This window comes from Zonotrichia albicollis, chromosome Z, assembly GCF_047830755.1.
Source record: "Zonotrichia albicollis isolate bZonAlb1 chromosome Z, bZonAlb1.hap1, whole genome shotgun sequence".
Taxonomy (NCBI): Eukaryota; Metazoa; Chordata; class Aves; order Passeriformes; family Passerellidae; genus Zonotrichia; species Zonotrichia albicollis.
The window spans coordinates 76,025,870-76,053,000 of record NC_133860.1 but is presented as its reverse complement, the minus strand read 5'-3'; the positions used below and the strand labels follow the sequence as shown (position 1 = coordinate 76,053,000).

Here is a 27,131-nt window from a genome sequence, read left to right as displayed (position 1 = left end):
TTCCACTGTATTTCCCTTGCTTACAATCATTATCTGTCTGGGAGGAGACATTCACCCTCTGCTTTACTAGATGTTGTTACTACAAAGACGCCAGTCTCAGGGAAGTGTTCCCATATGATTGTTGCATAAGGATGCTTCTTTCCCTTCTAAGCTCCTGTGTGCTAAGGCATTGTCTTATTGGAGTTGTTTTAATTCCAAAGATTACACTGTGCACCTCCTGCCTTTTATAAACTTGAAAATTCAGAAAATAAAATAAGACCTATGCACAGCATCTTATTGTTTGCCTTCATTGCACTGAGTTAGACTAGGAATCCACCCACTAAGGACACTATATTTGACAATGTGTCTATTTCTCCACATCTGAAGATTTCACTGAGGAAAAAAACAACAATAGGTGTCCTTTCATATTGTACTGTATACTTACAACTGCTTCTACAACAAAGGCCAATTAAAAGGAAATATTAATAGAATTATTAGCATGTGGCTTAGGAGAGGCAAAGGAAGAGCCATTAAATATTATGACTTTTAATATGTGAAAGTACGCGAAAGACCATGAACATCTGAGGCTTTATTGGGTGAGTTAAGAGATAGAAGTTTGGAATATGGCAGACCAAAGCTGTACTGGGGCACAAGGCTGGGCTAGCTAGACAGCTGTAGCAGGACCACCCTTCTCTTGTCTACCTCTATTTCTCTGCTTCGAGAAGGGAGACACACAATGGTGATTTTTCCCTTGCTTGGTATTTGCAAATCCTTCATGCAAAGTTCCACAGTGAAAATTTGTATAACATAGCACTTCTGAAATACAGACTAGGAGTACAATAGATCATAGCATTGTAAAACAACAGGCAGAAAATTGAGATCTTCTTTCCCAAACTAAGGTCCCACATTTTAATATAAAAATTGCTATGGGATTCCTGTCCAAATGGGAACTTAAAACTGGATAACTTAAGTAAACAACAAGGTATTCAGCACCTTCAGTGCTTTAAAAGAGTGAGGAACAGTCAGTCCTGGGAAAAGTCAGAGCTGTGGTTCCAGAAAGTCTACATATTTCAGTTACAAGACCACTAAACAGTTCCTCCTGGCTTAAAATGAACTTCTTCATATGGCAAAGTGCCACTCAATCCCACTGCATCATTAAAGCAAAAAAAAAAAAAAAAAAAAAAACAAAAAAAAAAAACAGCAAAAAAAAAAAAGAAAGAAAGAGAGAGAGAACAGAAAAAAGAAAGATACATTTTTTAATTCTTTTCGAGACTATTTTCATTATCCTTTTAAAGACCTTCTATAAGAGCACAATTGAACTTTGTCTATATCCATCCCTATCCATCCCATACTCTGGTAGAATACAGATTTGACTCACTACTTTAGGGCAAAAAAACCAAAAGAGATGGACTAAAGAAACATAGACCAATCCTTTCTGAATAAATATTCAAATATCCTTAAATACACATTTGCACCAAATGCATTACAGTTGCTACAGCTCTTTTGAGTTGGCATGGCAGGATGGGGTGATGAGGGGAGAGCAGTGGATGTTGTCTACCTCAGCTTCATCTCAGGTAGACATTGTGTCCCACAGCATCGCTGTAGTTAAGCTCGGGAAATGTGGGTTAAATGACTGGACAGTGAGATGGATCAAGAACTAGCTGAATGTCAGAGCTCAGAGGATCATGACAAGCAGAGCAGAATCCAGGTAGAGGCCTGTAGTCAGTAGAATTCCTTAGGGATCAGTATTGGGTTTTACTCAGTCTTACTCACAGTTTTACAAGCAGTCTTACTCAGCCTGTTTGTCCATGACCTGGATGAAGAGACCGAATGCACCCACAGCAAGTTTGGTAATGATACAAAACATCTGAAGGCTGTGCTGACCTTCAGTGCATGAGCTGGAAATGAGCTGGAGAGCTGGGCAGAGAGAAACCTAACAAGGTTCAAGGAGGGCAAAGTGTAGAGTTCTGCACGTGGGGAGGAAGAACCCCAAGAAGCCGCACAGGCTGGGGCCTGTCCTGCAAGAGAGCACACACTCTTTTTGTCTGCGTGCATACAAGTGTGCATGTGCTATACCAAATGTGGGAGAAATGCTGCTCTCCTAGATTTATAACTGCTTAAATTGTTTAACTTAAGTTACAAGTTAAATTAAATGCTGTTGAATTGAAGTACTAGTTTCAACTGAATTGAAGTTCTAAATGCTATTAAATCAAGTGCTGTTGAGCCTTTAGGCTGTATTCCCCTTTATCCTTCCTCTTTCTATCCTCAGTGTGCCTTGACCATCTGGTAAGTAGTAGAGAGGGCCTATAGAATCTATTATATTAAACCTGTTTTTACTGATACTTTTGTCACTGATTCTTTAAATAATTTTAAAACACTCATTCATGACATGGGTGCAAGTGCAAACCAATAACAGATGAATGGATGTTTGAGAAATCACAACTTTTTACAATTCTTACTTAGTATCAGAAAAGGTATTAGGATAAAAAGTTGTGTAATAGTGCATTTGACAGCACCTTGTCAAGTGAGCTTCATTATTTATTGTTTCTAATCTCTCTTTCCTGTGTTTCTTCAGTGAGGGTCTGAACACAGAATCATACAGGGTAGAAGAAGCCTCCAGGGCCCACAAGTCCAACCTCCTGTGTCAAGCAAGTCCAGGTGGAGCAGGTTGCCCAGCTGAATTCTTAATGTTCATTCTCCTGATTATCCATGTTAAATATTCTTTTGATGCAGCAAAGTGTGAAAGAAAACACCTTAAAATAGGTCCAAGTTGTAATACTACAGAATTGGCAGCACATCAGAGCAGCGCATCCAACATACGTATCAACTGTAACTTTGTGAAATAATAAGCAATTGTTTAGACTTCCAGTTGCTCTTGCTCATTTTGCCTGAACAAACTTTATAAAATTCTGCTCTCAGGGGAGATTTCCTAGAACAAAAAAATTTGTTGAGTTTTTTTTCAGTGTGGAGCAAAGCACTCATTTTTCTTTTCTAGTCATGTAAATTTCTTGCAAGAATATTGCATTTTTTGTGTGTGTGTTTTATAAGAGCGCAGAAAACCAGATGAATAGTTGAATATTACTGTATTTCATCCCAGAACAATAGCTTGAAAAACATAATGGCCATTCATAACAGTGACTGTGGGTCCACCTTCTGGCATAAGTTTGTCTCAGTTTAAGACAATTTAAAAAGTGTACAATCAGAAATGAATTACCTCACCTTATAGTTTTAACCAATGAATATGAGTTTTCCTAACACGCGAAACAGCGATGGGCAAAAAATAACAGTGAATCACCATTAGATACAAAATTGCTAAATGTCATTGGCCCTCCCGGAAAAAAGAGAAATTTAAAACTGGAGTGACCGCCCCTCCAGGATGGTGGACCCCCCAGCTGGCAATGTGGTTTGAAAGAAGGGAAGCTGGTGGCAAACCTGTCCTGGGAAGGCAGGAGCTTACAAAGCAGATCTGGTGGCAGACAGAAATCGTGGGCATTGCTGGAGTCCCTCTGGCCCCGCAGAGTCGGCTCTGGCTCACTGGGTGCTGGTGCTGCTGTCCCTCTGTCTCCTGTCACACACTGGGCTCCGCTGGCATTGGTGCTGCTGCTCCTGAGCCATCGCTGTGTGGGGAGGGAGCAGCAGGGAACAACCAGGGTCCCAGCACTGAGGGTGGGTGGCCCGACCCTGACTGTCTCAAGCTTTGCACAGTTGACAGGCGTTGTGAAATTCACTCTGAAACGGGTTCTTATTGTAAAATGCAGCTTTTTGGGTTGCTACTGTTGTGAGCCCAGAAAAACCCACCTGAAACAACATCTACCTTGAGCAAAGGCCACGAGGATAAAGAGCTCTTGGCTTGAGTGCTCCAACATTTTAAAGGGATTGGCACTACCCACACCTGCCACGCAGTTCTGCTTCTGGCTGTGGCGCTGGGCCTTAAAGTGTCAGTAACTATTTTGGGCACAGATAGATATGGAATCCAATAACATTTTGGATTTCCCAGGACAGAGTAGAGCACAAATGTGTTTTAAGTCTCAGGCAGGAATTCTCTGCTTTCAAACTCCTGTTAGAATATGGCCATGTCTTTCACAGGGTTTTTTTTTTCTGCTAAAGTTGCTTCTTAAGGCTAAGTCTATTTAATCAGAAATTATCTTTTCAGATGTTCTGGCTGCAATGGTGACTATATTGAAGTTGACCCTACTGACTAAATTCCCTTGAGTTAATAGAGGCAAGATTTCAGGATATATGTTTACAAAACATTTCTCCACAGTACTCTCAAAAATTTCCAACCTTTTCCCACCTGTCTCTTCAGGTTACCATAATTTATTACCATTCATTACCTTCGTGACCCATATTATAAACCTTTACAGCTACATCCTGAAGAAGTCTTCAAAAAATTTTAATATTTTTAGTTGGCTTCCTAGGAAAACAAGGCTTATGCAGTTATGCTGCCTGTTCCTCTGTTTGCTCATCCCATTGTCTTTGATCCTGTTTTCAATTTCAGCGAAACCTGATGGAAAATAGAGGTCTCACTCACAGACATTAGATCCATTTGCAAAAAATGCCAATCACTTGTTTTTAAAATTTTAAAAGTTTAATAGTACTAAAATGATTATAAAAATAGTAATACAATTAGAGTAATAATAATTTGGACAATTTGAATTAGGATGATATGAGACAATAGAAACAAAGCATTATGGACATCTGGGTACCTTTTTCTGGGCAGCATAAGCCCAAGAAAGGACATTCGTTAACAAAGGATTAACCATTAAAAGCAATAGCCTGTTGCATATTCATACACCTCATATATGATGCATAAATTCCATTCAAATACAGGATTCTGTCAACTTCTTCCTCATAAGCCTAACAGTGTCATCCTGTGCTCGGTGGGAAGAAGTTTGTTTCTCTTGATAATGGATCAATAAATTCCCTTTCTCTGAAAGATTTAGGTGTCCTGTGACTGCTATTTCACTGCGAGTCCTTTCTTTAGAGAAAAAAGTATCCTACATAACATAGTTTCTATTTTAACATTTTGTTATAACCTAAAGTTACTAGTAGTGTTACTACAGTACTTAAGAGAATTAATAAAGCATTACTTTCTAACACAACACCTATAAAATTCATTTTAATAGTTGCGAAAAGCCAATCATAAAATACACATTTTTTACACATTCAAGTGAAGTAGAAACACTCAATTCAACGCTTGAAAGTTAATGGTTCTGTTAATGTAGCTTGAGAACCTTGTACTTGGCCTGAAACAAGGCATGGTGTGCTCTGTGTCTTATGCAGGGGAGTTCAATGGCATGGGACGGGATGGGACTCTGGGAGCATTGCCTGGGCACAGGTTGTTTGGGGAAGGCAGGAACTGTAGATTCCATGGCCTCCAGAACACCTCGCTGTTGCTGCAAGGGCGGCAGCTTGCTTTGACAAGGCTACAAACAAGGCCTACAAACCAGGATGGTGATGACAGGTATTTTAGGGCTGACGGTGCACTCCCACACGGGAACAAATGTCCCTGTGGTTCCTGAGGGGCTGAACAGCGAGGGCTCAGGGATGAGCCTCAAGGACGAGCACTGGTCCCCGCTGCCTGCTGGGGGCACCAGGGCGGCTCGGAGTCGTCCCCGCCGGGGTTCAGCCGCAGCCCTCGCCCGGCGAGGCTCGGCACCTTCGCCCGGGCTACCGGCGACGAGGCGAGAGGACACAGCCTCAGGCTGAGCCCGGCGAGGTTAAGGCTGGACCTGAGGAGGAATTTCTTCACAGAAATTGTGATTAAACATTAGAATGGATTACCCGGGGAGGTGGTAGAGTCACCGTCCCTGGGGTGTTTAAGGAAAAACTGTACGTGACACTCCAGCGCTGTAGTCTAGCTGACATGGTGGTGCCCAATGATGGGCTGGAACAGGACGATCCCAGATGTCTTTCTCCACCAAGCTCATCCCGTGATTCTCTGGGTCCGCGCTGCCCTCGCTGAGAGCGGCGCGGCAGCGCTTGGCCCCGCCAGGCCGCCGTAGGAGGCGGGCCTGTGCCACAACCATGGCGGCGCCCGTCGTGCCGGAGAGCGAAAGGTACCGGCGCTCCGGCGGCGCCTCTCCCGCCGGGCCTGGCCAGGCCGAGCTGGGCCGTGCGGGGCGGGGCGTGCGGGGCGGAGCGGAGCAGAGCAGGCACCGCCAAGGTGCCGGGGCGCAGCGGGGTGAGGGCTTTTCTGACACCCCTCCCTCCTTCCTCCCAGCATCCGCAGGGCCGTGTCGCTGCTCAACGCCGTGGACCCGGGCCGGTTTCCGCGGCTCCTCTCCCGCCTTCTCCAGAAGCTGCACCTGAAGGTTGGCGGGGAGCCGGCTGGGGGTCGTGCGGCGCTGGGCGGGGCGGGAGCGGGGGCTCGGCTGTGCTGAGAGGACGCGGAGCTGGGCCTGGCCGGAGGTTGGGAAGCGCGCCCGCGGAGCCTGAACGCAACCGCCGCCCCGCTCCTCTCCTTCCTAAGGATTTTCGATCTTGATTTCATTCATCACTAGTTCTTCAGAGCTGTATCGGGAGGATGAAGTAAAAGCCGGTTACAAATGGCCTGAGGAGGTGAATGGCATGCGAACGAGTGATGCTTGTTGTAGCCCGCCTTCCCCAGGTGCTGCTGCCTCCGAGAGTGCTGTCTGAGGAGCCGCGAGTTGCTTGGCCTTTTGCAGAAACTCCTCCTCTGCCCTCATGAATGTTGTCTACAAAAATCGGATTTGATACCCGGTTTGCAAAAAGCCAGTGATTACACACTCGAGCGAGACATTGATTATTTATTTCAGAGCTGTGCAGGCTCGATTTTCAGTGGCATTCACCAAGGCAAGCACCCCAAGCATCCAAACTTTTTACCATTTATACATCTTAGCAAACAAAGGCTTTAGTTTTCATTGGCAGTAAGTTACATAATTCTTGTTAGTTAATATTCTGTCTTCTACTGGTTAATGATTGTCTCGCTTCCCAAGAAGTAGTCTGCCTACTCTTTCTTTTTTTTCTCTTGAGTCAGTGAGCTTCTTGGGTTTGTGGTCTGTGAGCCAGTGGTTGCAGATTCCTCCCAGGAATTACCTTTCACCCAGTCAGAGCTAAGTTCAGCACAGTTGCTGAATTGGCTTTATCGGTTTCTCCCTTATCTTGGGAGTTCTGCCGAATGTCCTTGAGGCCCATAAATTCTGCATTATTTGTGCTCGCTGTTGGTGGTACATCCTTCTTCCCAGGTTTTGTTACCCTTCCCCTTGGTCTGAGGTCACCGATGCATGTCAGGCCCTAAACCTTAGCAAGGCAACTCTTCCATCAAGTATTTTGTCTTTCTGAATCGTGCACATCACTCAGAGCTTGTTAGCTGCTCTGTGTTTCAGGGGTTAATTCATCTTTCTTCTTGATTAGGCTTAAAAGTATGCAAAGATCAACCACCAAAGAACATCCTTTCTTAAGAAAATGTTACATGTTCTGTGTTTTACAACACAAAGGAAACACTAAATGGGTGTGCATTTGTGGATGTCCAGCAACTAAAAATACCTCTGGAATTGAGGATAAAAATTAAATCCAGAGCTTTTAGTGAATATTTCTGTCATCTTTGCATAAGACGATTATTGATTGCGAAATCAAAAGAAATAAAATAAAAACAGAGAAAGAAAGTCAGTTTTTCACAGTGGTCAAATGTCAAATGCAGGCTAACTCTAAACTTTGTACTAAATATTGCTGGGGAAACTGAAAAATGAATCTTACACCAGAAGTTATTTTGTTAATTTCATTGTCTTACGGTGTCAGATTTTGTTTATTCCATTGCTTTGTGTTTAGAAAAAGTATAAAAAGAAACACAGAATTTGTTTTCTATACACATATGCATATAAGCTGAATGGTAAAATATTATAGGAGCAGCATGGAAAAAAATACAAATATATTAAAGATTGTAAGTGTGGGACTGTAAGGACTAATTTCATTCAGCTGCTGGTTTGTTTTTTTTTTTTTTCTATTAACATCACTAGCTTGAATGCCGCTGTTCTTGCAGAGAGTTTTCTCTGTTTTGCATTAATATTAACTGCTAGGTAACAGGAATGCATCACCAGCTTTTTGTTTGTTTGTTTTGTTCTTTTTCACTACTCCATAGCATTTTAGTAGCTCTTCACAGTTTTAATTGTCATTTACATGAGCTGAAGTGGTTATTGTAATTCAGCCCACTCAATCTCATGAATAGTTTTACTTTCTAAAGTGCCTAAGTAACTAGTTAAATTGCTGGAAGCTTGAAATGAACTTCATTGCCTTAGCAAAGCAGACACTGGGAACTCTGTGTTTCCTTTTAACAACTAATGATTCAAATAATGTTTCCATTTTGATACTCTTGTTATAAACATTGTGATCATTGAAAGTTTTGTGTAATTGCATCATTTTTTTGTTTGGACAGCTAAATTGTTTTGCTTGTCTAGCTTTGCAATTTTGGATTGCTAAGTGGTCTAAATATCGTTGTTAGTAATTGGGTTTTAACAGAAGGCAATATCTGGATTTTAAATTACTATTTAATTTGCTGTAGTATAGTAAATACAACTGCTGTACTTTAAAAGTACAGCAGATTCTCAATTGTCTTCAGTAACTCAGTAGGCTATAGATTCAAATTTGACTTTCAAAATAAATATGCATTAGGCCTTTATTTCCTTTGCAACAGCATGGGTGATTTTTAGAAGGGTATCCAGAATGGAAGATGCATACATAACTAACTTAACTGTAGTTTTGCCTTCTGTTTTCTGGGGTTTGATTTAACTAATGCAGTTTGTATTTGCCTCATTTTTATTTATAAACGTTTGCTGGAGATGATCTGATAATTGAAAGAATAATATTTCTGTAGTGTCTATGAGGTACAAAGAGAAAGCTTTTTCTTCTGATGTATGTCAGATAATCATGTGGTACTCTGTAGGCTTTTAGTTTTTATTTTCAGTGAGAGGAATTCAAACTGCTTTGTGATTTCTGTTTAGAAACAACTGGATAGCCGCTGTGTTTATAAAGATGAGGAGAAAGTTTTGATTTTGATAAATATGGTCCTTAAATAAATTGGTCCTTTGATAAATTGGTCCTTAAATGAAATGTCAGGACTAACCATTTTTGTGCTTCAGGCTGAAAGTACCTTCAGTGAAGAGGAGGAAGAAAAACTTCAAATAGCTTTTTCATTGGAAAAACAGGATCTTCATCTGGTTCTTGAAACTATATCATTCATTTTGGAGCAGGTATTTTGTTTTCACTATTAGGCATTAATAAATGTATTTTTTTAATCCAGCTATAGATTTCAAAGATAGGATAGTGAAGTTAAAAAGGAATTAGTGAAAATATATCTGTAGTATATTTTGTATGTTTTGGGGTTATGATTTAACTGCTTTTTGTTTCAGGCCTTTCTGATTTGGATGGGACTAAGTTCGTTTGTGCAGTGATTTTTCAGCTAATATAAAGATAAATAATATAGGTGAGGTCTGCAGTTCAAGGGAACTCTTGAAAATTATGCGATATAGTATTCTCTCTTATTCATCGCATCGAGCCAGCCATGCATTTTTAAGTTCTTGTGAGGAAAATCCTACATAACATTACTGAGCACAGCTTAACTTACATTAGGAGTCAGTTATGGAAAATTTTCATGCACAGAAGCAGTCTGTACTGAGGTGGACAGGCACAACTAATGTAGCTCAAGAATTTGGAGGAGTGGACGACTGCATGGTGTAGCATGGTGCAGTCACCTTGTAAACAGAGAAGGTTTTCTGATTCTGTGGTCTACCTCTGCTAAAGCTGGGAAGCTGTTGTATTGCCCAGTAAATATGGTAACTGTTTTAAAAATTGTTAAGCCTATGTTGTTATCTACCCATTTAATGTAAATATAGAAAGTAGAGTCTTGTACAGAGGGCACGCATAATGATGGTCTTTTGGTGGATTTAAATATGGTCCTTTCTTACACATGTCAATTTATGATCAGTTTGCTTAATTAACACATTCCACTGTATTAGAAATAAAACAAATAAGCCTCCTCATGGCTCCCATCCACCAAAAATCAAAATAAAACCTGAGGTCACCTCCAGACTGGAATTTTTTTAACTTTTCATCTCAGCAAAACAGCAGAATTACCTTGTCCTGATTTCTCAGACTGCTTAATTTATATTATAATTACTGAAGATGAGCAGAAAAAGCAGTTAATTCTCTTCATGATTTTTATGCATTTAAAAAAAAAAAAGAGGGAAGAATATTAATATCTTCCCAAAAAAAGAATCCAAGATGGACTACATGTTGGATGAGAATTCTTTGTTTTCCTGCTGATAGTTGTGCTTCTTGGAGCGGCTGCTTGTTTTCTCAGATAATAACTGTTTTAACAGCACTTTGGTCTGTGGAGGTATTATAGATAAAAGGACTACCATACAATTTTTCCCATGTATGTTGCTTCTTTTTTTAACCTGACCTGGTGGTGACACAATCCTGTTTTGAAAGTGAAGAACCATTCCACAAAAAAATTGACCCTAATAGGGAAGTAATATCTAACCCATTCAGTTTAGGCAAACTTCTTGGTTTTTCAGAATATTGCCTTGTAGTATAATTTTGCTTGAATAGTGTGAATTTGGAGAAGTTCACCTTTCTTGATGGTCACAATTGGCTTCAAAACTCATCTGTTTTTCACGGATAGCTGCTTTGTGATTACGTACAGTGGAAATCTGTACATATACTCAGATCTGACTTGTGTCTACATTTTTTTTGTAGTGTGTCTATCTTGAGAAGAATAATTTGTTACACTGCATTTTGAGATAGTTACAGTTTTCCATCTAGCAAGTAAGTGGGTTAAGATGAAAAGTATGCAGATAGTTCCCCTAGCAGAGTTGCTAGTAAAAATCTTGTGTGAACATGGTGGACATTTGTGCTAGGACGTATCTGCTATGACCTGTAGAACAGCACTTGGCAACAGCAGTTATTTTTCCTTTAACAGGCAGTCTACCACAATTTGAAGCCTGCTTCACTGCAACAGCAGCTGCAAAGCATTCACCTGGATCAAGACAAAGCCGAAGCATTTGCTAGTGCATGGGCAGCTGCAGGTCAAGAGACGATTGAAAAGTTCAGGCAGAGGGTTTTGACCCCTCAGAAGGTAATGTGTGTGGCTTTTCTTCTGAGAGAGAATGAAGTTGTATTAGTTCAGTTTAAAGCAAAGAGTTTTAAACTAAGGTGCAAAGTTAGTGACAAGCCAGGTCACTTACAGGTACTAGATAAATTTAACTGAGACAGTTGAATTCTGTTGTCTTAAAGAGATGTTGCATGTTAGCTGAGCTGCTGTAACTGCTGGAACCCAGCTATATATGCAGTATTAGCAACCTGCATAGGGTTTGTGAGCAGACTTTACAACATGCCCAGGGGACAGTGTGTTCAGGGGCATTTGTGGTGATTGAGCTCATCAGGTTGGTCATTCTCTGTGCTTGTATCTGAGCTCCTGCCATCTTTAATTTCGTAAGCTGGTTGCGTAGTGAATTTTGCAAGATACTTATTATAATTTTGCAGTGTTTTTTTATGATGGCATATAATCTTGCTTCCTGTGTGCCTGTTGCATTTAATGAGACTTTCAAAGCTTGCAGCAAGTTTTGTATCTTTAGACATAGACATCTGTATCTATGACAAGGTATAATAACATCATTTTGTTGATTCATAATAACCCTTCAAATGCATAAGGAATTGTATATAGAAGACACCAGTGTCAGCCAGGATCAAATTTTTAGAAAGAATTGTGGAACATATCTCAGTTATTCTTACTTTATTTTTAGCCTTGCTTTATATCATGTTGGGATATAAAGCAATGCTAAAAATATATTATGATTTGGTGAGTAATATAAACATAGAAAATAAATTGTATAAATTAAGTATATATGAAACAGAGAACTATAATTATGTAATTTTTACCAGCTTGCTTGCTCCTAAATAAATCTAGAATTTCACTTAGGTGTAAAATTCACATTTTGAGAATTTTGAAAAGATGAGGTGTATCTGTGGAACAGACTGAAGATACTGAATTGCATTGCAGTTGATTTTTTTTCAAAGTACTTAAACTTGATCCTTTGTAAAACTGGGTAATTTAAGACACAAAACTTATAGGATTCTGATATGCAAAATTATAATAACTCATTAATCTAACAGAGTAAACAACTGAAAGTATAACTGTACAAAGAATAAAAAAAAAAGGAATCGGCAAGATATTTTACGTTTATTTTTTTTTTTAAATAATTTTACCAATGCCAAGTGTACAAGTCCCAAAGTTTAAATGGTCAGTGGGATGGTAAGTGTAGAGGCAGGGATGACTGCCCATTGAAGGAGGTAAGTAATTTGAAAACTTACCTCCTTGAAATTGAAGTGAAAAATAAAAGGTTATAAGGTAAATTTTTCAACATACAGAGTATATGTGCAGGATGGAAGGCAATTCTGAATATAGCCTACCAATCAGACGTATTTCAAAATTTTCTTCAGGCAGACTATGCATTAATACATGTTTTACTGCTGGCTCCTAGGCCAGAGAAACTAATAGAAACACCTTTCATCCTCTTTCATTTCCAGCTTGTACCATTCATACCCAAGGTCCTTCTGTCCTGACCTGGTTTGAGCATGACCTTACTCTGTTACTTGTCTCAAGTTTTGTCAGCCCTGCAACATGCGATGTTTGTGGTGTATGTTGCAGTTTTGGAGGTTCTTTCTGACTTCAACACCATCTGCTAGGGCAATGGTGTTTTCCTACTATATTGCATCGCATATAAAGAAGTTTTAAACTGTCTTTTTAATTGAACTTGCAGGTAAGCAACTGCAAAAATATTGTAGTGACATTTACTTGGTTTTTGGCGTGAAAGCAGGTTTAAATAGAGGTGTGTGCCACTACATATGCTTAAACCATCATTTTCTCTCCTACCTTTTTGCTCAAATAACAGGTTGAGTTTCAGTTCAAGTGTAATTTGAGTTGGAACTTGAATTTGCTTTCTCAGTTTGTTTTGAACGTCTCTGAAGTATTACTCTTGTAGACTTGAAGTTTATGAGAGTTTTCCTTAAAGATTAGGTTCACAGAACTAATTGCTGAATAAAGAATTAATTCTGCTAGCAAGAAGTAAAATATCTTTTGAAATTGCATTGTAATGGAAGAAAAACTTGCCATGTCCTTATAATCTTCTGAATCTCTTTGTAATATCTTACAAGTGCAGTAGGTGACTGCATTGTTTCCTTCAATATTGTGTGTAATTGCATATCTGCATGTATTTTCTATATTACCTTTCTGTACCTTGAAAAATAGTGGGCAAAATTTTCTCCTACTTGTACATTGCTGTATTAGCACATTTTCTGTAATGTTCATCATCATCTCTTTAACTGAAGTTAGAAGAAAGTTCTGATCCTGACAAGTATTTAGACAAGGGTGATTGCTTTTTCGATTACAATAATATACAATCTAAAATTCATGCTTTTAGATTACAATGATATACAATTTAGGTATTTATGTTGATTTAGAGATTATGTTAAATTCTTTGTAGAAAGAGATGTGTAGTCAATTATTAATATCCTCTTCAACATGTAAATACAGGTGTAACATATTAAATAATTGATCCTATATATTTGCCCTCTATATTGGTAATTATATACATGGCCATATACGAATTCCCAATTTACATAGCTTTTCTTCACGTAAGGAATTAAAAAGCTCTCTTGTGGCTTGCTCTCATATGTGAGGAGCCCTTCCCTATCCTTTCCCTGCCCTTCCTATCCTTTCATCATCTTGGTGGCCTTTGCTGTATCATTACAGTATCTATGAGACTCTTATACTGTGGAGCCCAGCACTGATTATGCTGCTCCACGTGAGGCCTCACATTGTTGAGTACAGGGGAAGGATCATTTTCCTCAGCCTGTGGGCAGTACTTCTCCTGGAGCAGCCCAGGATGGCTCACGATTGACTTGGTGTCCACCAGGAGGCTCAGGTTCTTTTTCACAAGGCTTTCTTCTGGCTGGACAGCATCCAGCTTGTACTGGTGCTTGTCCCCTCCAGTGCAGGACATTTCACTTCCTCTGTTGAACTTCATGAGGTTCCTGTCAGGCCGTATCTCCAGCCTGCCCAAGTTCCTCTGGATAGCAACACAACTTTGGTGTACCGACCCCTCCTCTCAGCTCTTCTCAGACCTCACCTGGAATATTGCATGAAGGGCTGGCTAAGGGGCCCCCAGCACGAGACAGACTCAGATCTGTTGAAATGGGTCCATAGGGCCATTGAAGTGATTCCAAAGGCAGGAAGACCTTTGCTGTGAAGGCAGACTGAGACAGTAGGAGTTGTCCCGCCTGCAGAAGAGAAGACTCCAGAGAAACATTGTTGTAGCTATTCAGTACTTAAAGGGGGTTTACAAGAAAGATGGAGAGAGACATTTGACCAGGGCATGTAGTGGCAGAACAAGGGGCAATGGTTTTAAATGGAAGGATTTGGATTTAGAGTGGATTTAAGGGAGAAGTTCTTGATGAGGGTGATGAGACACTGGAGCAGGTTGCCCAGAGAGATTGTGGGTCCCCTGTCATTGCAAGTGTTCAGAAGATTGGATGGGGCATTGATCAACATGATCTAGTGATCAACATGTTCCCAGCCCATTGTGGAGAAGTTGGACTAGTTGATTTTCAGAGATCTGTTCCAATCCAAACCATTCTATGAGTTTATGAATGCTAGTTGTTGGTTAGTTTTTCTTTTCTCTTTCATGTTCTTTTAAAATTACATACCACCTTTTTGGTTAGCATTGCATATTTGGTATGGACTGTTGCTGACCTGTTTAGGTGATGTGCAGCACTACATATGAATTCAGAATTTAGTTCACATGTAATTCTTTTGTACTTTTGGTTACCATCTGCTTCCTCCACATTCATAACTCTGAATTTTCTTTGTTGGAAGCTTTAGTGGGTGTGTAAAGTGTTTGCTTGTGTGGATTCAAATGCAAAATCAGGATCATGGTTAACATTACTGAGGTCTGAATAGCTCTGTTCCATTCCAACAGTGTCCCTGCACACATTCACAAGACAGAGTTTATGAAATAACTAAGATCTGTTTGGAATTTTATATTGTGTTTTACTAAAATCTGCATGGCAAAATAATTCTAAGTCTTTCCTGACACATGGTACTTAGAGGTTGTCTGTTTCAGTAGTATTGAAATGCTGACAGTACAGTATTTTCTGTATGTATGTGCACAAGAAGGACTGGGCTGTAATCCATTTCTGTTTCAAAACAATAAAAAATGGCAGACAGTTTAATTTTTTTTTTTATTAGGGATATGATTTACATATTAAGAGAACATTGGAACCTGTGTGATTGATTAGCTTATGGTCAAAAACTAGTGGGTAACTGAGTGACCAAGTTTGTTGTTTCATAATAGAGCAAAAAATTTGACATTTTTGAGAGTAGGCCAGTTATTATGGCCTAACCACTAGTTATTATGCGAAATAATTTCATAATTTTTCTTTATTGATGTGCTATTTCTTTATTGATGTGCTATTTCTCTTAAATCAAATTCTTTTCTTGCCTGCAAACTACAAATAGTTAAAAAGTAGCATTCTGAGTTCTAGGTCTGTTCTGAGCAAGAGATACCTTCATTAGGATGGCAAGTCAAATTGTGTTTATTAGAGTAGCAGAACAAGTATTTCCTAGAATACTCATTAGGTGAAGTTTTCTGGGGCATATTAAACACTATTTCTAATAGTTTGAGAAAAAAACATTCTTTTTGGGCAGAGGTTTTTGAAATTTTGTGTGCAGACTGTTTAGTTGATAGGGATGTTATTGACTTGAGGAATTAAAAAAACTGTGGAATTAAAATAAAGCTGTACTGTTTAATACTGCTTCTCACTTCATCTTTTGATTTTTCTTTGCTGAATTATTGGCAGTCTTCAGATGCACTAAGTTATTAATTATGTATAATCTGCTGTTGCATTAGTTGGTTCTTTGGTCCTTACTCATATGGCAGTGCCTTTATTAGATGATTTCTGCTGAGGATAATACAATCCTAGTCTATTAAAATCATGGTATTTGTATATTGTTTTTCTTTGAACGCATTCTTAATCTGGCCTTTAAAATGATAGGCTGGTAATAATAGTTTGATATTAAACTGATCCACTTTATAAGTCTTTTCTTGGTAATGTACAAGTTTAGAAATGAGGGCACACTGATCAGATGAAAATGTATTTTTCCTTCCTGCAAAGACGAGCTGGATTTTTGATATGGTTCACTATGAATTCTCATGGCAGTTTTACATCAGTTTTGTTGCTTTTCTCCACTTCTCCTCCCCCTAATATTCTGTTCTCTGTATGTGTTTTGGTATTCTGAGAAAATCTTTGTTTTAAAGGCAGATCAAGCTGAGTGCTTTATTGCTTTCTAGTTTTGGAAAACTATTCAGGGTATCGTTAAAGTATCTATAAAGAAAAAGATAAAAGTCCTGTGTTGCCAAGCAAGAGGAGTTTTTTATAGCTTTCAGACAGCATTGCTTAATATAATGATGCGTGGGAATGCAACTAGTGAAATTATGTACCTAAAATTCTTGACAGAGCTGTCAGTTCTGTTTCTTGAGTGCCTATTTGAAGCCATATGGGGAAAACTCTGAAAGTAATTTTCTCAGAAACTGGCCTTCTTGCTAATGGGTGTATATGTAATGTTAATGTGCTAAATTTCCTCTGCTAAATGCTGGCACATCTACAGAAATACTCTGAAACACATGCATACTGTGGTTATGCCAAAAAAAAAAAAAAAAGAAGAGAATTAGTGTGCTCTGTATGTATTATGTAGTTTTTTTTCTGGTACTAGAAGAATGCAAAATAAGGAGGAATACAGCTCAAATGATAAGAAATAATTTTACAGTTTCTTGTGGTATCTGATTTACTAATTGTTCTTACAGTGACAAGCTGAGGTCACAAAAACAGTGTTGTAGCTACGGGTGTTGTCACAGTGAATCAGCTTGCATTATGTGATGCCAATGCACTCACAAAGAGACTGCAAATGATGAAATACAAAGTAAAACCACAATTTTATACTTAATGAGATTATTTTAATCACCCGCTACAGCACAAGTGAGTCTTAGTGTTTCACTCACTCAGCTTTGTTAGTAGGAATTTTAATTGTTTACAGTTTTTAGATACTACTTCTTATGGTTTTTTTAATGAGTTGCTTCCTATCCATGCCCTCTTCTGCCAAGAAAGTGTAAATTATGAAGGTTGGAAGAATGTACGTTTTGAGAATGTTTAGGAAGATCTGTAGGTTTTGTTCTGTTCCTACATGCAAAATAGCATTTTAAGAGGTTATAAAATGAGTGTTGTCCTTGTCTTGTGGAACTTCCTGTACAATACAAACCATAATTTTTCATCAGTATATAAAAGAGGTTTTGGAACAGGAGTCTGGTTGTGTTTTCAAGGCTTGAAATGACAGGTAGCTTCTGAGGGTTTTTTAATGATTACTAAAAATGTTTTCCTTATCTCTAATTAAAAACTATCCAACTTAATCTTTCCTCCATTGGATCTTGTTATATTTTCTGCTAGGTAAAAACACCAGTCAGCCATGACTTGATAGAAATGGTCATAGACTGGTGTACATTTTTACTGCAGCTGTGCCCACAAATTTGCCATAGACGGAGCAGAACAGCACGTTTGCCTTTTGCACTAAATGCTACATTTTTTGAAATTGGAATGCAGATTCTAATGTTTGTCATAGAGTCTCTTTCTGTTTCAAGCTAGCTGTTTATCAGTGAAAGATGAAAACTTGCAGTAACTTCAATTAGGGGAAACTCAAAAGTTGTTGCAGCTTAGCACTAGTTTTACTCTACCAATGTCATGTCATATTATTTCTTTTGTATCCTTCCTTTTGAAGCATACTGGTTCTTTTTTGGAATGTGTCTTTTTTCTGATTTCCTAGGTTAAAGAGGTGAGGGAGATTGAGTTGAATATTGAACAAGGAGGTCTGAAAATACCACTTTTCTTGGTATACATGTTAAGTAATATTTGCTGAAGAAAAAAAAAATTTTATCCTTGAAGACAAAAATGGAAAATCAGAAGAAAGAAATCTCCAGCTAGTTTCGGATAAGTAATCTAGCCAAACTTAAATATTTGCTAATAAGATGGATTTAGGTGCATAATTTGTGCATTTTTAATTTTTAGAGTTAAATCCTAGTCTCTTCTATTTTTAATATGCTCTTAATATCTTCTCTGAGAGGTGAGGTACTAGCTCTTTGTTCTGCTCCTGTTGCTTTTTCTAACATTAATTACAAGCTGAAACTAACAGTTTACAGAGCTAAAAAGCTTACTGCTCTTCATTTTAATTTTTTTTTCTGTCTTCTGAAGTTACTGATGTTCTTTGGGGGTTCAAGAGTTGCACGGCAAACTGTGTTTATTCACTTTAGTGAAGATTCTTCACATTCAGTGCCTCTATCTCACTTGCTTGGTTTAATCACTTGACAGAGTCTTTGACCTAAATTGTTTTCAGTCTCTTGATCATAACAGTGCTTCCTTTGAAGCCAAGATACTTTTCTTCCCCCCTGAGAACTGTGCTTCATTTGATCAATATTTACTTGATTCTATGAATTCACTCTGTTGGCCTAGCCCAATCCAACTCTTTCCTTGCCTTTATACTACAGCTACTTTTATTTTTGTCTACTTTGCTGATGGTCTCACAATATTGACAAGATTAGGGCAGAATCTGGTTTAACACTGCATTCAGGTATTGTGTCTAGGTAGATAGGATCCATCCAGTGATTCTTACTTCCTTTTGTCGTCATGACTGAGAAAGATTGCAAGAATATCATTAAAGTTTCAAAGTCCAGCCTTAAAAATGTAGTATGAGTCACTGTAGTTGACTATGCCACTTCTGCTTAACCTGGCTGTGCATATGTGTTGTGACTGACTGTAAATAGAGACTTGTAGTTTATAAAAATCTTAAACCTATTGTAGTGAATCTATTGTGTGGCTGAGTAGTTGTACCCATGGTTTTGTTGACAGATACATACCATTTTTATGGGGACTGCTCTTGTGTTTATTTTGAAGTGTAATACTGTCAGCTGAAGATGCTAGTCGCTCATTTTGTAATCCATATATACAGGTAAAATATGAATGTTACAAATTTTAAACCTTTCATGAAAGAGAAACTTATCTCTGAAACTTATCACTGAAAGTACAAAATGCCTCAGTAACCTATTTATGAAATGGGGATGCTGAATTTTATTGAAGTTGAATATGTTTGTCCAGTAGAGGGTCAGTTTTTTAACTACTGTATACTTTATTTTCTATTTTCTATTAAAAAATAGAAGTCTTTTTCTGTGGCTGTTAAAAATGTGGTAATGGGCTTCAGTCAGAAATTTCATGCAACCATAGAAAATCCGGCTGTTTCACTGTAGGCTTGCACCTGTGGAGCAATTGTTACAGAGAGACCTGCTGAAAAGAAGGTGCAGCATCCAGAACGTCTTCAGTGATATTCATGCCTCCTGAGTTCAACTGATGTCAGTAGCACAATGGAGAGTAGAAATCAGCGTGTTTGTGCAGTCATTTCCCACACTCACAATGCTCCATTTTCCCGTCAGGAGAAAATATGTGTTTGATATGGGACTTATCTTTAAGGAAACACTTCCTTCCTGATTACAGATTATTTCTGTGATGAAGACCCTACCTGTGATGATTGGCAAATTTTGCCTGTCAATCATTGCCTTCTCTTAAAAATTTGCCCCTTTTTTTGTGTTTTAATATTCATTTGTTATATTGAGTACACTTTTGGCTACATCCTGCTGCTGTCTCCTCTGCAGTAATATTCTTTTCTTGAGATGGAGAGAATTTTTGAAGAAGTGAATAATCAGGCATGTTTTGTCACCCTTAAATCATTCCTAAATGATTTCTATCACCACAGCAGGCAAAAATTTTCATGTCTTATTTTGATTTTTGATTCTGGAGTGCTGTGTTTGCTGATGAAAAGTGGAATTGGCACCTCCAGCTGCAAATTTTAGAGAGAAGAATTAATGGTTTCCTCTGGTTTTAGGCTGGTGTGATTACACAGGTATGAAGTTAGAGTAATGCATTGTACACCAATGGTTTTTTAAAATATATAATACATATTTAGTCCTCTCCCATCTTACAAAACTGGTACTTAATATATTAAAATGATACATACATGTTGCAATACTTTCTTTAAGTGAAAATGATTCATTTATTTAACTGTTACTTAGTGTATTTTGTCCAGTTGATTATTGAAAGATGAGGGTAGGAGATCCTCAAACTTTAAACATGAGTATTTTGATTTTAGTTTTTTACAATTAATTGAGGAATATTTTGTCTTCGTTGCAGGAGCTAAGCATGGCAGTTACTCTTTCAAGAATTAAACTGAGTGAAAGGATAGCTTATACTCATTTTCTTCTAGGTTATTTGCTTAGAACAACCAAAAAAATATAAGTGAAAGAACTGCATTAGAAAATTTCTTTCGTTGTGGAGTATCTATTTCCTCAAAATATTTTGTTGAGTGGAAAACATTTTAAAATGTTTTGTTGTCAGTGTGATACATACTACAATAATAATAGGAGAAAAAGTTTTTCTGAAGTCTTTCATATCCCATTGTCTCTTCACTGTTCATAATAGTTCCAATTAGAATGGTATTGTTGGCTTAAATTTCATAACACCTCTTTCAATTATTCCAGGAAATGTTTCATTTTGCAAGTTGGACTGTTCCCCTGAAGTTAGGGGGAAAAATAACTGAAGTGAATGAGTTGGTATCTGAGATAAAATGATGAAATTCTGATTTCATTTGTTAAAATGAGATGTAATTTCTCTCCTTTTGTAATTGTTTTTGGGACATTATAGTCCCTTGCTAAGGTATATTGGGCAAAGACGTTAAGTTGTTAATTTTCCCCATTACTGCAAGCAGCTAAATTATGTAGTGCACCTTTTCAGTTTGTCAGGTTTCATTTTTAAGGTACAGTTTTTGCTCACACTGGGGCTATTCAAGGATAGTTCCTTTTTTCTTCTACTTCCTCAAGAATAGGCTGAAGGTTGGGTTTTCATCTCGCTTTCATGCAGTCTTTGACAGTGTTAGTTACTTATTCTTAACAATAAAATAGTAGGCGTTTAAACTTTGCAATCTTAATATGTCAATATTTACTTTTAACTATGAATTAAAGTAGCCTGTTAAGTAGGGAGCCTTGATGTGGTGAAGCTGAACTTACCTCCAGAGTAGCTGCTGTGTGTAAACTGAAGATACACCACATTTAGTAGAAATAGATGAGGAGAGTGTAACTTTGAAAAATACTGCTGTGCACTTGTGCATTATTACTGTGTTTTTAATAGAAAGAGCTTCAAGCGTGTCAATTTCTTTCTCTGGCTATGAAAAGCTTAATCTGATGTTCAGTAACACTGAAGTTATTACAAATACCAAATCATTTTGAACTAAATGGTTTCTCAAAATAAGGATTAAATTATTTGTAAATAAATGGGTGAATCTATATACCAGTGGAGCATGACACTAATTTCTGTATTGCTGTAACTGACCTACTTTGTCTGCAGTAGTTCATTAGGCTTGAGCCTAATGGAAGACTCTTTTCTGTGGTACCTGTAAAAAAAATGAGCCAGTAAGAAGTTATTGGCATTCTGTTTCCTTTATGCAGTTTTTAAAAATCTCAGAAAAAATGAAGTCAATTTCACTACTTTGGCACATCCTCAAATTAATCAGACTGCCTGAGAATGGAAGTAACTATAGATGCACTTAAACTGCCCTGAAGTCAGTATTTGAGTATGGATGTAAAGTCAGGAGACCTGGATATTATTTCCTGACTTTGCAAGTCTACAGAATCATTCTGTGCCATAAAAAACTGCTGGCAACCAAGAACAGGGGTGTTCATGTTAATCAAGTTTTTCAGCCCCACTATTACCAGGAGGGCATGACCCCTCAAGGAGAGCATACAGAAGAGCTGGAGAAAACTTTTTACACAGACATGTAGTGATAGATTGAAGGGAAGTGGCTAAAAACTGAGGAAAAGGGCAGGTTTATTTTAGATGATAGGAAGAAATTCTTTACTGTGAGGGTAGTGAGATGCAGCAGCATGTGGCCCAGAGGAGCTGTGGAAGCCCCATCACTGGAAGTGTTTGAGGCCAGGCTGGATTTGGCTCTGCATAACTGGTCTAGTGGAAGGTGTCCATGTGTGTGGAGGAGAGGGAAGTTGGAACTAGATGATTTTTAAGATTCCTTCCAACACAAACCATTCTATGATTAGAAGCACTTAGCTTTCTGCCAAGATTTGCATTTGCAGAAGGAATGGTAGGATTTATTTTCATTTGTGCTCATATTACTGGCTTATGATTCTGACTGTGGGCTATAAGCTCAGTTTGCTTTAAAATTCTCCTCAGTCATGTTAGAAGGCTTTAGCAATTCCTTAGCAACTTTGTGGTAATGAAAATCTTTTGCTACCTAAAAAGGCACTTGTTGGGCAGTTTTTTGCTTTAAAAAAGTTCAAGCGGACAAACTGTAGCCCATTGACTGTGGAAGAGATACTGAATTGAAATAATACTGTTGAAAAACTGCATTATACAGCTGGTCTTCAAAGATTACTATTGTATGGTAGTGTTACCACTTTTATTGACCAATTACCTTTAAGCTATAAAACATTTGTTGTGGTACTAGTAGTAGACTTCTACAAATTGGATGTGTTAGTTTGCCTATGGTATATGTTCCTTTCCCATCCGCAGCTTTCATAACCTTTTTTCCTTCATAAGCATAAAACCACAGGACACTTGCTGCCAGTTTAGAGTTGCTTCTGCATTCTCTCCCCACCAGGCTTGTTAAGCAGTACAGCGTGGAATTGTGATTTTCTCCCTTTTTGGGTTTTAATATGAAACACTGGTTTTGAGCATTCTTCTTGGTCTTTGCTAACTGCTAATCAGCATTTATTGCTCTGCTGGTAGAAATGCTCCTGATCATTTGTTTGCCAGAAAGGCTAATACTGGATACGACAGGACCTTTATACCATTTTCCTGTAGCCAGGTTATCTGTAACATTTAAGTAACATTTAACCTGTAGCACTGAATAATTGTCCACATATTTTGAATCAAGCATGTTTTCTGAATATAACATTTTTATTCTATTTAGTAAAAGTTAGGTGTTCTGAAAGCAGCAAATCTTGCCAAGAAAAGAGTGAGCAAGAACTTGAGCAAAAAAGTTAGATCTTCATAACAGGTTAAATTTGATCTGTAAAGTAATTGGCTGTTTCATAACTGTCTAAATGCCTGGTGGTTATAAAAATCTGAGTGCTGTTGATTTTGTGTGTCCAAGCAGTATTTCTCTAGTGTGGTTCATTGCTGTGTTGAGCAACTCATCATTGCTCTTACTTTCCATGAGTCTGTGCTTAAAGCGCTTTCTAAGGGACAGACAGGTGCCAGATCATGTATGAGAAACAGGCATTTGCATGGTATTAGGGCGTCCTGCTGGCAGTGTGGTGAGAAGTAAGCTGCCACATCTGAGTGGCAGAGAGCTGTATAAAATACTGGTTTTCTATAGTTTCTGTAATGAAGTGTTACAGCCCTTCTAGAATCAGATAATTACCTGTTTCTCTGGGTCTGGATTGAAGGGACTTGAGACACTAGTTCATGTTCTGATTCAGGTGTTTATTATTTCTTATCAGTAAAACAGTCTCACAACCATGAGTTCGGCAGCTTTTCATTAGAAGACACAAAATGGCCAACAGTCTCTTGTTACAAGGTCTTTTAAGACTAAACTATCCAATTAAGAATTGACACCTAGATTATTTTCCCTTTTAAACCAATAACTGATCTCAAAGAGCCCCCACCTAGATTATTTTCCCTTTTAACCCAATAACTGATCTCAAAGAGCCCCCACTGCAGACTTTTCTGCCCAGCCACCCAAACCCAAGAAGAAGGAAGAAGCATGAAGAAGATACCCTGGACAGCACCTTGTGCCCTCCATCTTGCTTCCATCCACAACATAACTAAAAAATCCCCAAACCTAAATTTCTCACCAAGTGATACACCTACACCACTCTCTATATCTTTTTCACACTTTTGTGGATTCTAGTCTATATTAAAGTCTGGGAAACATTTTCCACAAATGAGGGTCAAAGTCAGTGCTCTCCTGGGGGTCAGGACACTGCAGAGCAGACAGAGAAATATTCCTGGGGCCCTGGGTTTCCACAGGTAATTTACATGAAAACTGAAGTATTCTTCTTTAAAATTAAAGCAAACTTCCAATCTTTATGAGCGTGGAGACAGACAGGAGGTGTGATCTCAGTTTATCAGCCAAGACCAATGGAAAAATATCCTCTTTTCCTCCTCTGGTACTGACTGAGTATTTAAGGCCCTTTTTTCTGTTGTCCTTCAAAAATACTGGACCCTGCTCCAGAAGTTTGGCTGAAGTTGGAGGTATTAGGTAAGAAATTTTAGGTGAATACATATTTTCTGAAATTTTGTTCTACTTCATTGTCCCTGTTTCACAATACTTCCCCTTATTTTGTTCCTTCAAATTAGGCCCTTGCCAACCATTTTTTAGTGTCAGTTTCTTGTTCACTTGGGCTCTGTTCTTGCTCTTTCAGGTTGAAGTCCTGCAACATGCCCATTATTGACATTTGTTCTGCTTTCCTTCTCAAAGTTGTAGTCCTTCATTTTGAGTCTGACAACCTCGTTCTTGTATAGTTGAGATGATTAGACTGAAGTTCCTTGCCAAAGAACATTTATTTGATTTGTCGTTGAAGAGTGTAAAATAAATATATCTGTGTAGTTGAGAGAAGTATTTTTGACAACTAATAGAGAAACTTGTCCTATTTGAACAGGCTTCTTGAATTTTTTCTCAGTTTAAATTTAATTTGTAATAATATTTATAGGCAGCAAAAAGTGGAAGTAAGGAACTGTGGTGAAGATATACTGGGAAGAGACAATGAAGTATGCCAAAACACAATGGGTTGTAAGAGAAATTGTGGATTCTATTGGTGTTAATTTTGACTGTGTGAACCTTGATTTAACTGGATGGTGCTTGAGGTTTATATCAGCTGTAAAGGCTGCCTTGACATTTAATGCACTGGACTTTTTCAAGAGAGTGACTTGCACACAAATGTTTTGCCATAGTTATGTTAGATTGGTGATGATCTTGTCTTACTGTGTAAAATGCTATGCTCTACTATTTAGCATGTCTGCTGGATAGGGCTTGAGTTGGAAAATCCAGTGTTTTACACCGGAAGAAAATTACTGTGGTCATCATGGACAAACCAGGTGATGTTTATGTACCTGTAAAGGTACTGCTCATCTTCAGTTGAAGGGTCAGATCTTCTTATCATGGGGGAACTAGCTGCTTTCTGGTGTGGATCTGCCCTGAGAAGCCCTGGGGTGGGGGAGTACAGAGCTGGTTCAACGTTCAATTACAGCTCTTCTGCAGCCGGTGCAGAGTGAGTGCTGGAAGGGAGAGGTGATCAAGTTCTCCCTGCTGCTGTGGTAATCTCTTCAAGCCTGAATGAAACAAAATGGACAGAACAACTGAGGATTTACAGGGGTTGTTGAAAGCTTCCTCTTATCTTTATTGCCCTGCCTTATTTGCCAGAGAGTTCATAAAACAGGTCTGAAACATTTTCATGTGTTCTTACTATTGGTTTGGCTTATTTCTTACATTTATTTCCCTTTCTTTTTTCCAACTTGCACCTGTTTACTTTTTGTTGTATTTTTTTCCTAAACATATCCTTGAAGTTAAATAAGTGCCAGAGAGATCAGTGGGAATTTACAGCAATAAACAGTATATTTTCAACAGTGTTTAGTGTTGCAGTGACAAGGTAGCTTGCATATTTCTAACCTGCTGATAAGAAATTGTGAGAAGGAGGTCTACACTAGCTAAAAACACGGCTTTGTTTTCATGCTAGGCATGGAGAAATACTTCTCCTCTGCCCCAGTAAGTGCTTTTCAGTTAGTATATCACAGATTCTGGCACTGTTCTTCCATCATTCTTTTTTCTGTAACAAGTTTTATACCAGAAGTGAAAATAATTTTATAGCCCTTTCATATTTGAAAAAAATTGCCCTAAAGTATATACCACCTTGTGACTAACAAATACTTTGCCTTGACATAAATGCTATGCAGAAATGTGTCACTACTCTCAAAAGGTTAATTAACATTGCAAGATGTCGAATGTCTTCTAAGTAAATGAACACAACCATTGCCAGATACATGTTGCATTTTTCTTTCAAGATAATGGACCATTTTGATGCCTCAGGCAGCATGCTATTTATTAATTAAAATTTATTCTCATACAAGTATATCTAAAACAGAAAACAATCATGACTCATACAGGAAAACAATGTAATTTTTAAGGTAAAGCAATATAAAACAAGAGTTACAGCTGCTCCTCAGCTATAAACTCAGGCCGGTCTGCTGCCACATGTATTGTCTTTGTACTGAGCTCTCTACAGTATTCTGGGATAGATGTGTATTAGAAGTGAAATAGAAAACACAAACTTAATTTTTTTTATTTTTGGTGGTTTGTTCTTCAGTCTACTCAGAATATACAGTATTTAACAGCTTCAGAAAAGTCTTAAAGTCAGACTTCTTTGTATGTTATTTTTGTCTCTGGTGGCATTGTCTTATGATCCTGGGTAAGCTGCTATCCTGTCTAAGGCTTGGTTTTTGTACTACAGTAATAAACTCTTTAAGTAGCTGACAGAAAGTCCTTTCTAACATAAGGAGCAGAGGGCTTGAGCCACAGTGACTGTAGTATGAAGAGCTGTCACCTTCCAGAGCTCCATGTCTCTGGTTTTGTCCTTAGTGATTAGCTGTTCTGTCAATAGGTTGTTTATGTTACCAGTTGCCTGCTTTGGCCTCCTTCCACCTCTGTAACCTGTAACTTAGGATCTGAGTCCCTTTTCTGTTGACCATTATCAATTTTCTTAACTGAACTATACTTTTTTTTCTTGATAAAAACTGAAAAATTATTTAGTTTGTTTTTTTATTTTTAAGGTACTATCTTTGTACTCCTGAAAGAGTCAGAGTTAGTTTCTTAATTTCATTGAAGTTTGTGGAGAGAAAAATGTTTTCTAGTTCTGTCATTCTGGTATAATTTCCTGGAAAATAGGGGCTAGCACAGGGACTTAGCAGAGTTGTCCATTGGTGTGATTGACTTGAGCATTTACACAGAATCCACTCTAGATTGTTCTGTACTTCTG

General features: G+C 38.2%; 1 protein-coding gene across 1 annotated transcript in view; it reads left to right on the top strand.

Moving 5' to 3' along the window:
• The first annotated feature begins 5,879 nt into the window (after positions 1-5,879).
• COMMD10 (COMM domain containing 10) overlaps positions 5,880-27,131 on the top strand; it is a 106,041-nt gene continuing 84,789 nt past the window's right edge. The window contains exons 1-4 of the mRNA XM_005488444.4: positions 5,880-6,038; positions 6,203-6,293; positions 9,078-9,188; positions 10,919-11,074. Coding sequence (XP_005488501.1) covers positions 6,007-6,038; positions 6,203-6,293; positions 9,078-9,188; positions 10,919-11,074 — 390 coding nt within the window. The 5' untranslated portion in view covers positions 5,880-6,006. The remainder of the gene's footprint in view (positions 6,039-6,202; positions 6,294-9,077; positions 9,189-10,918; positions 11,075-27,131) is intronic.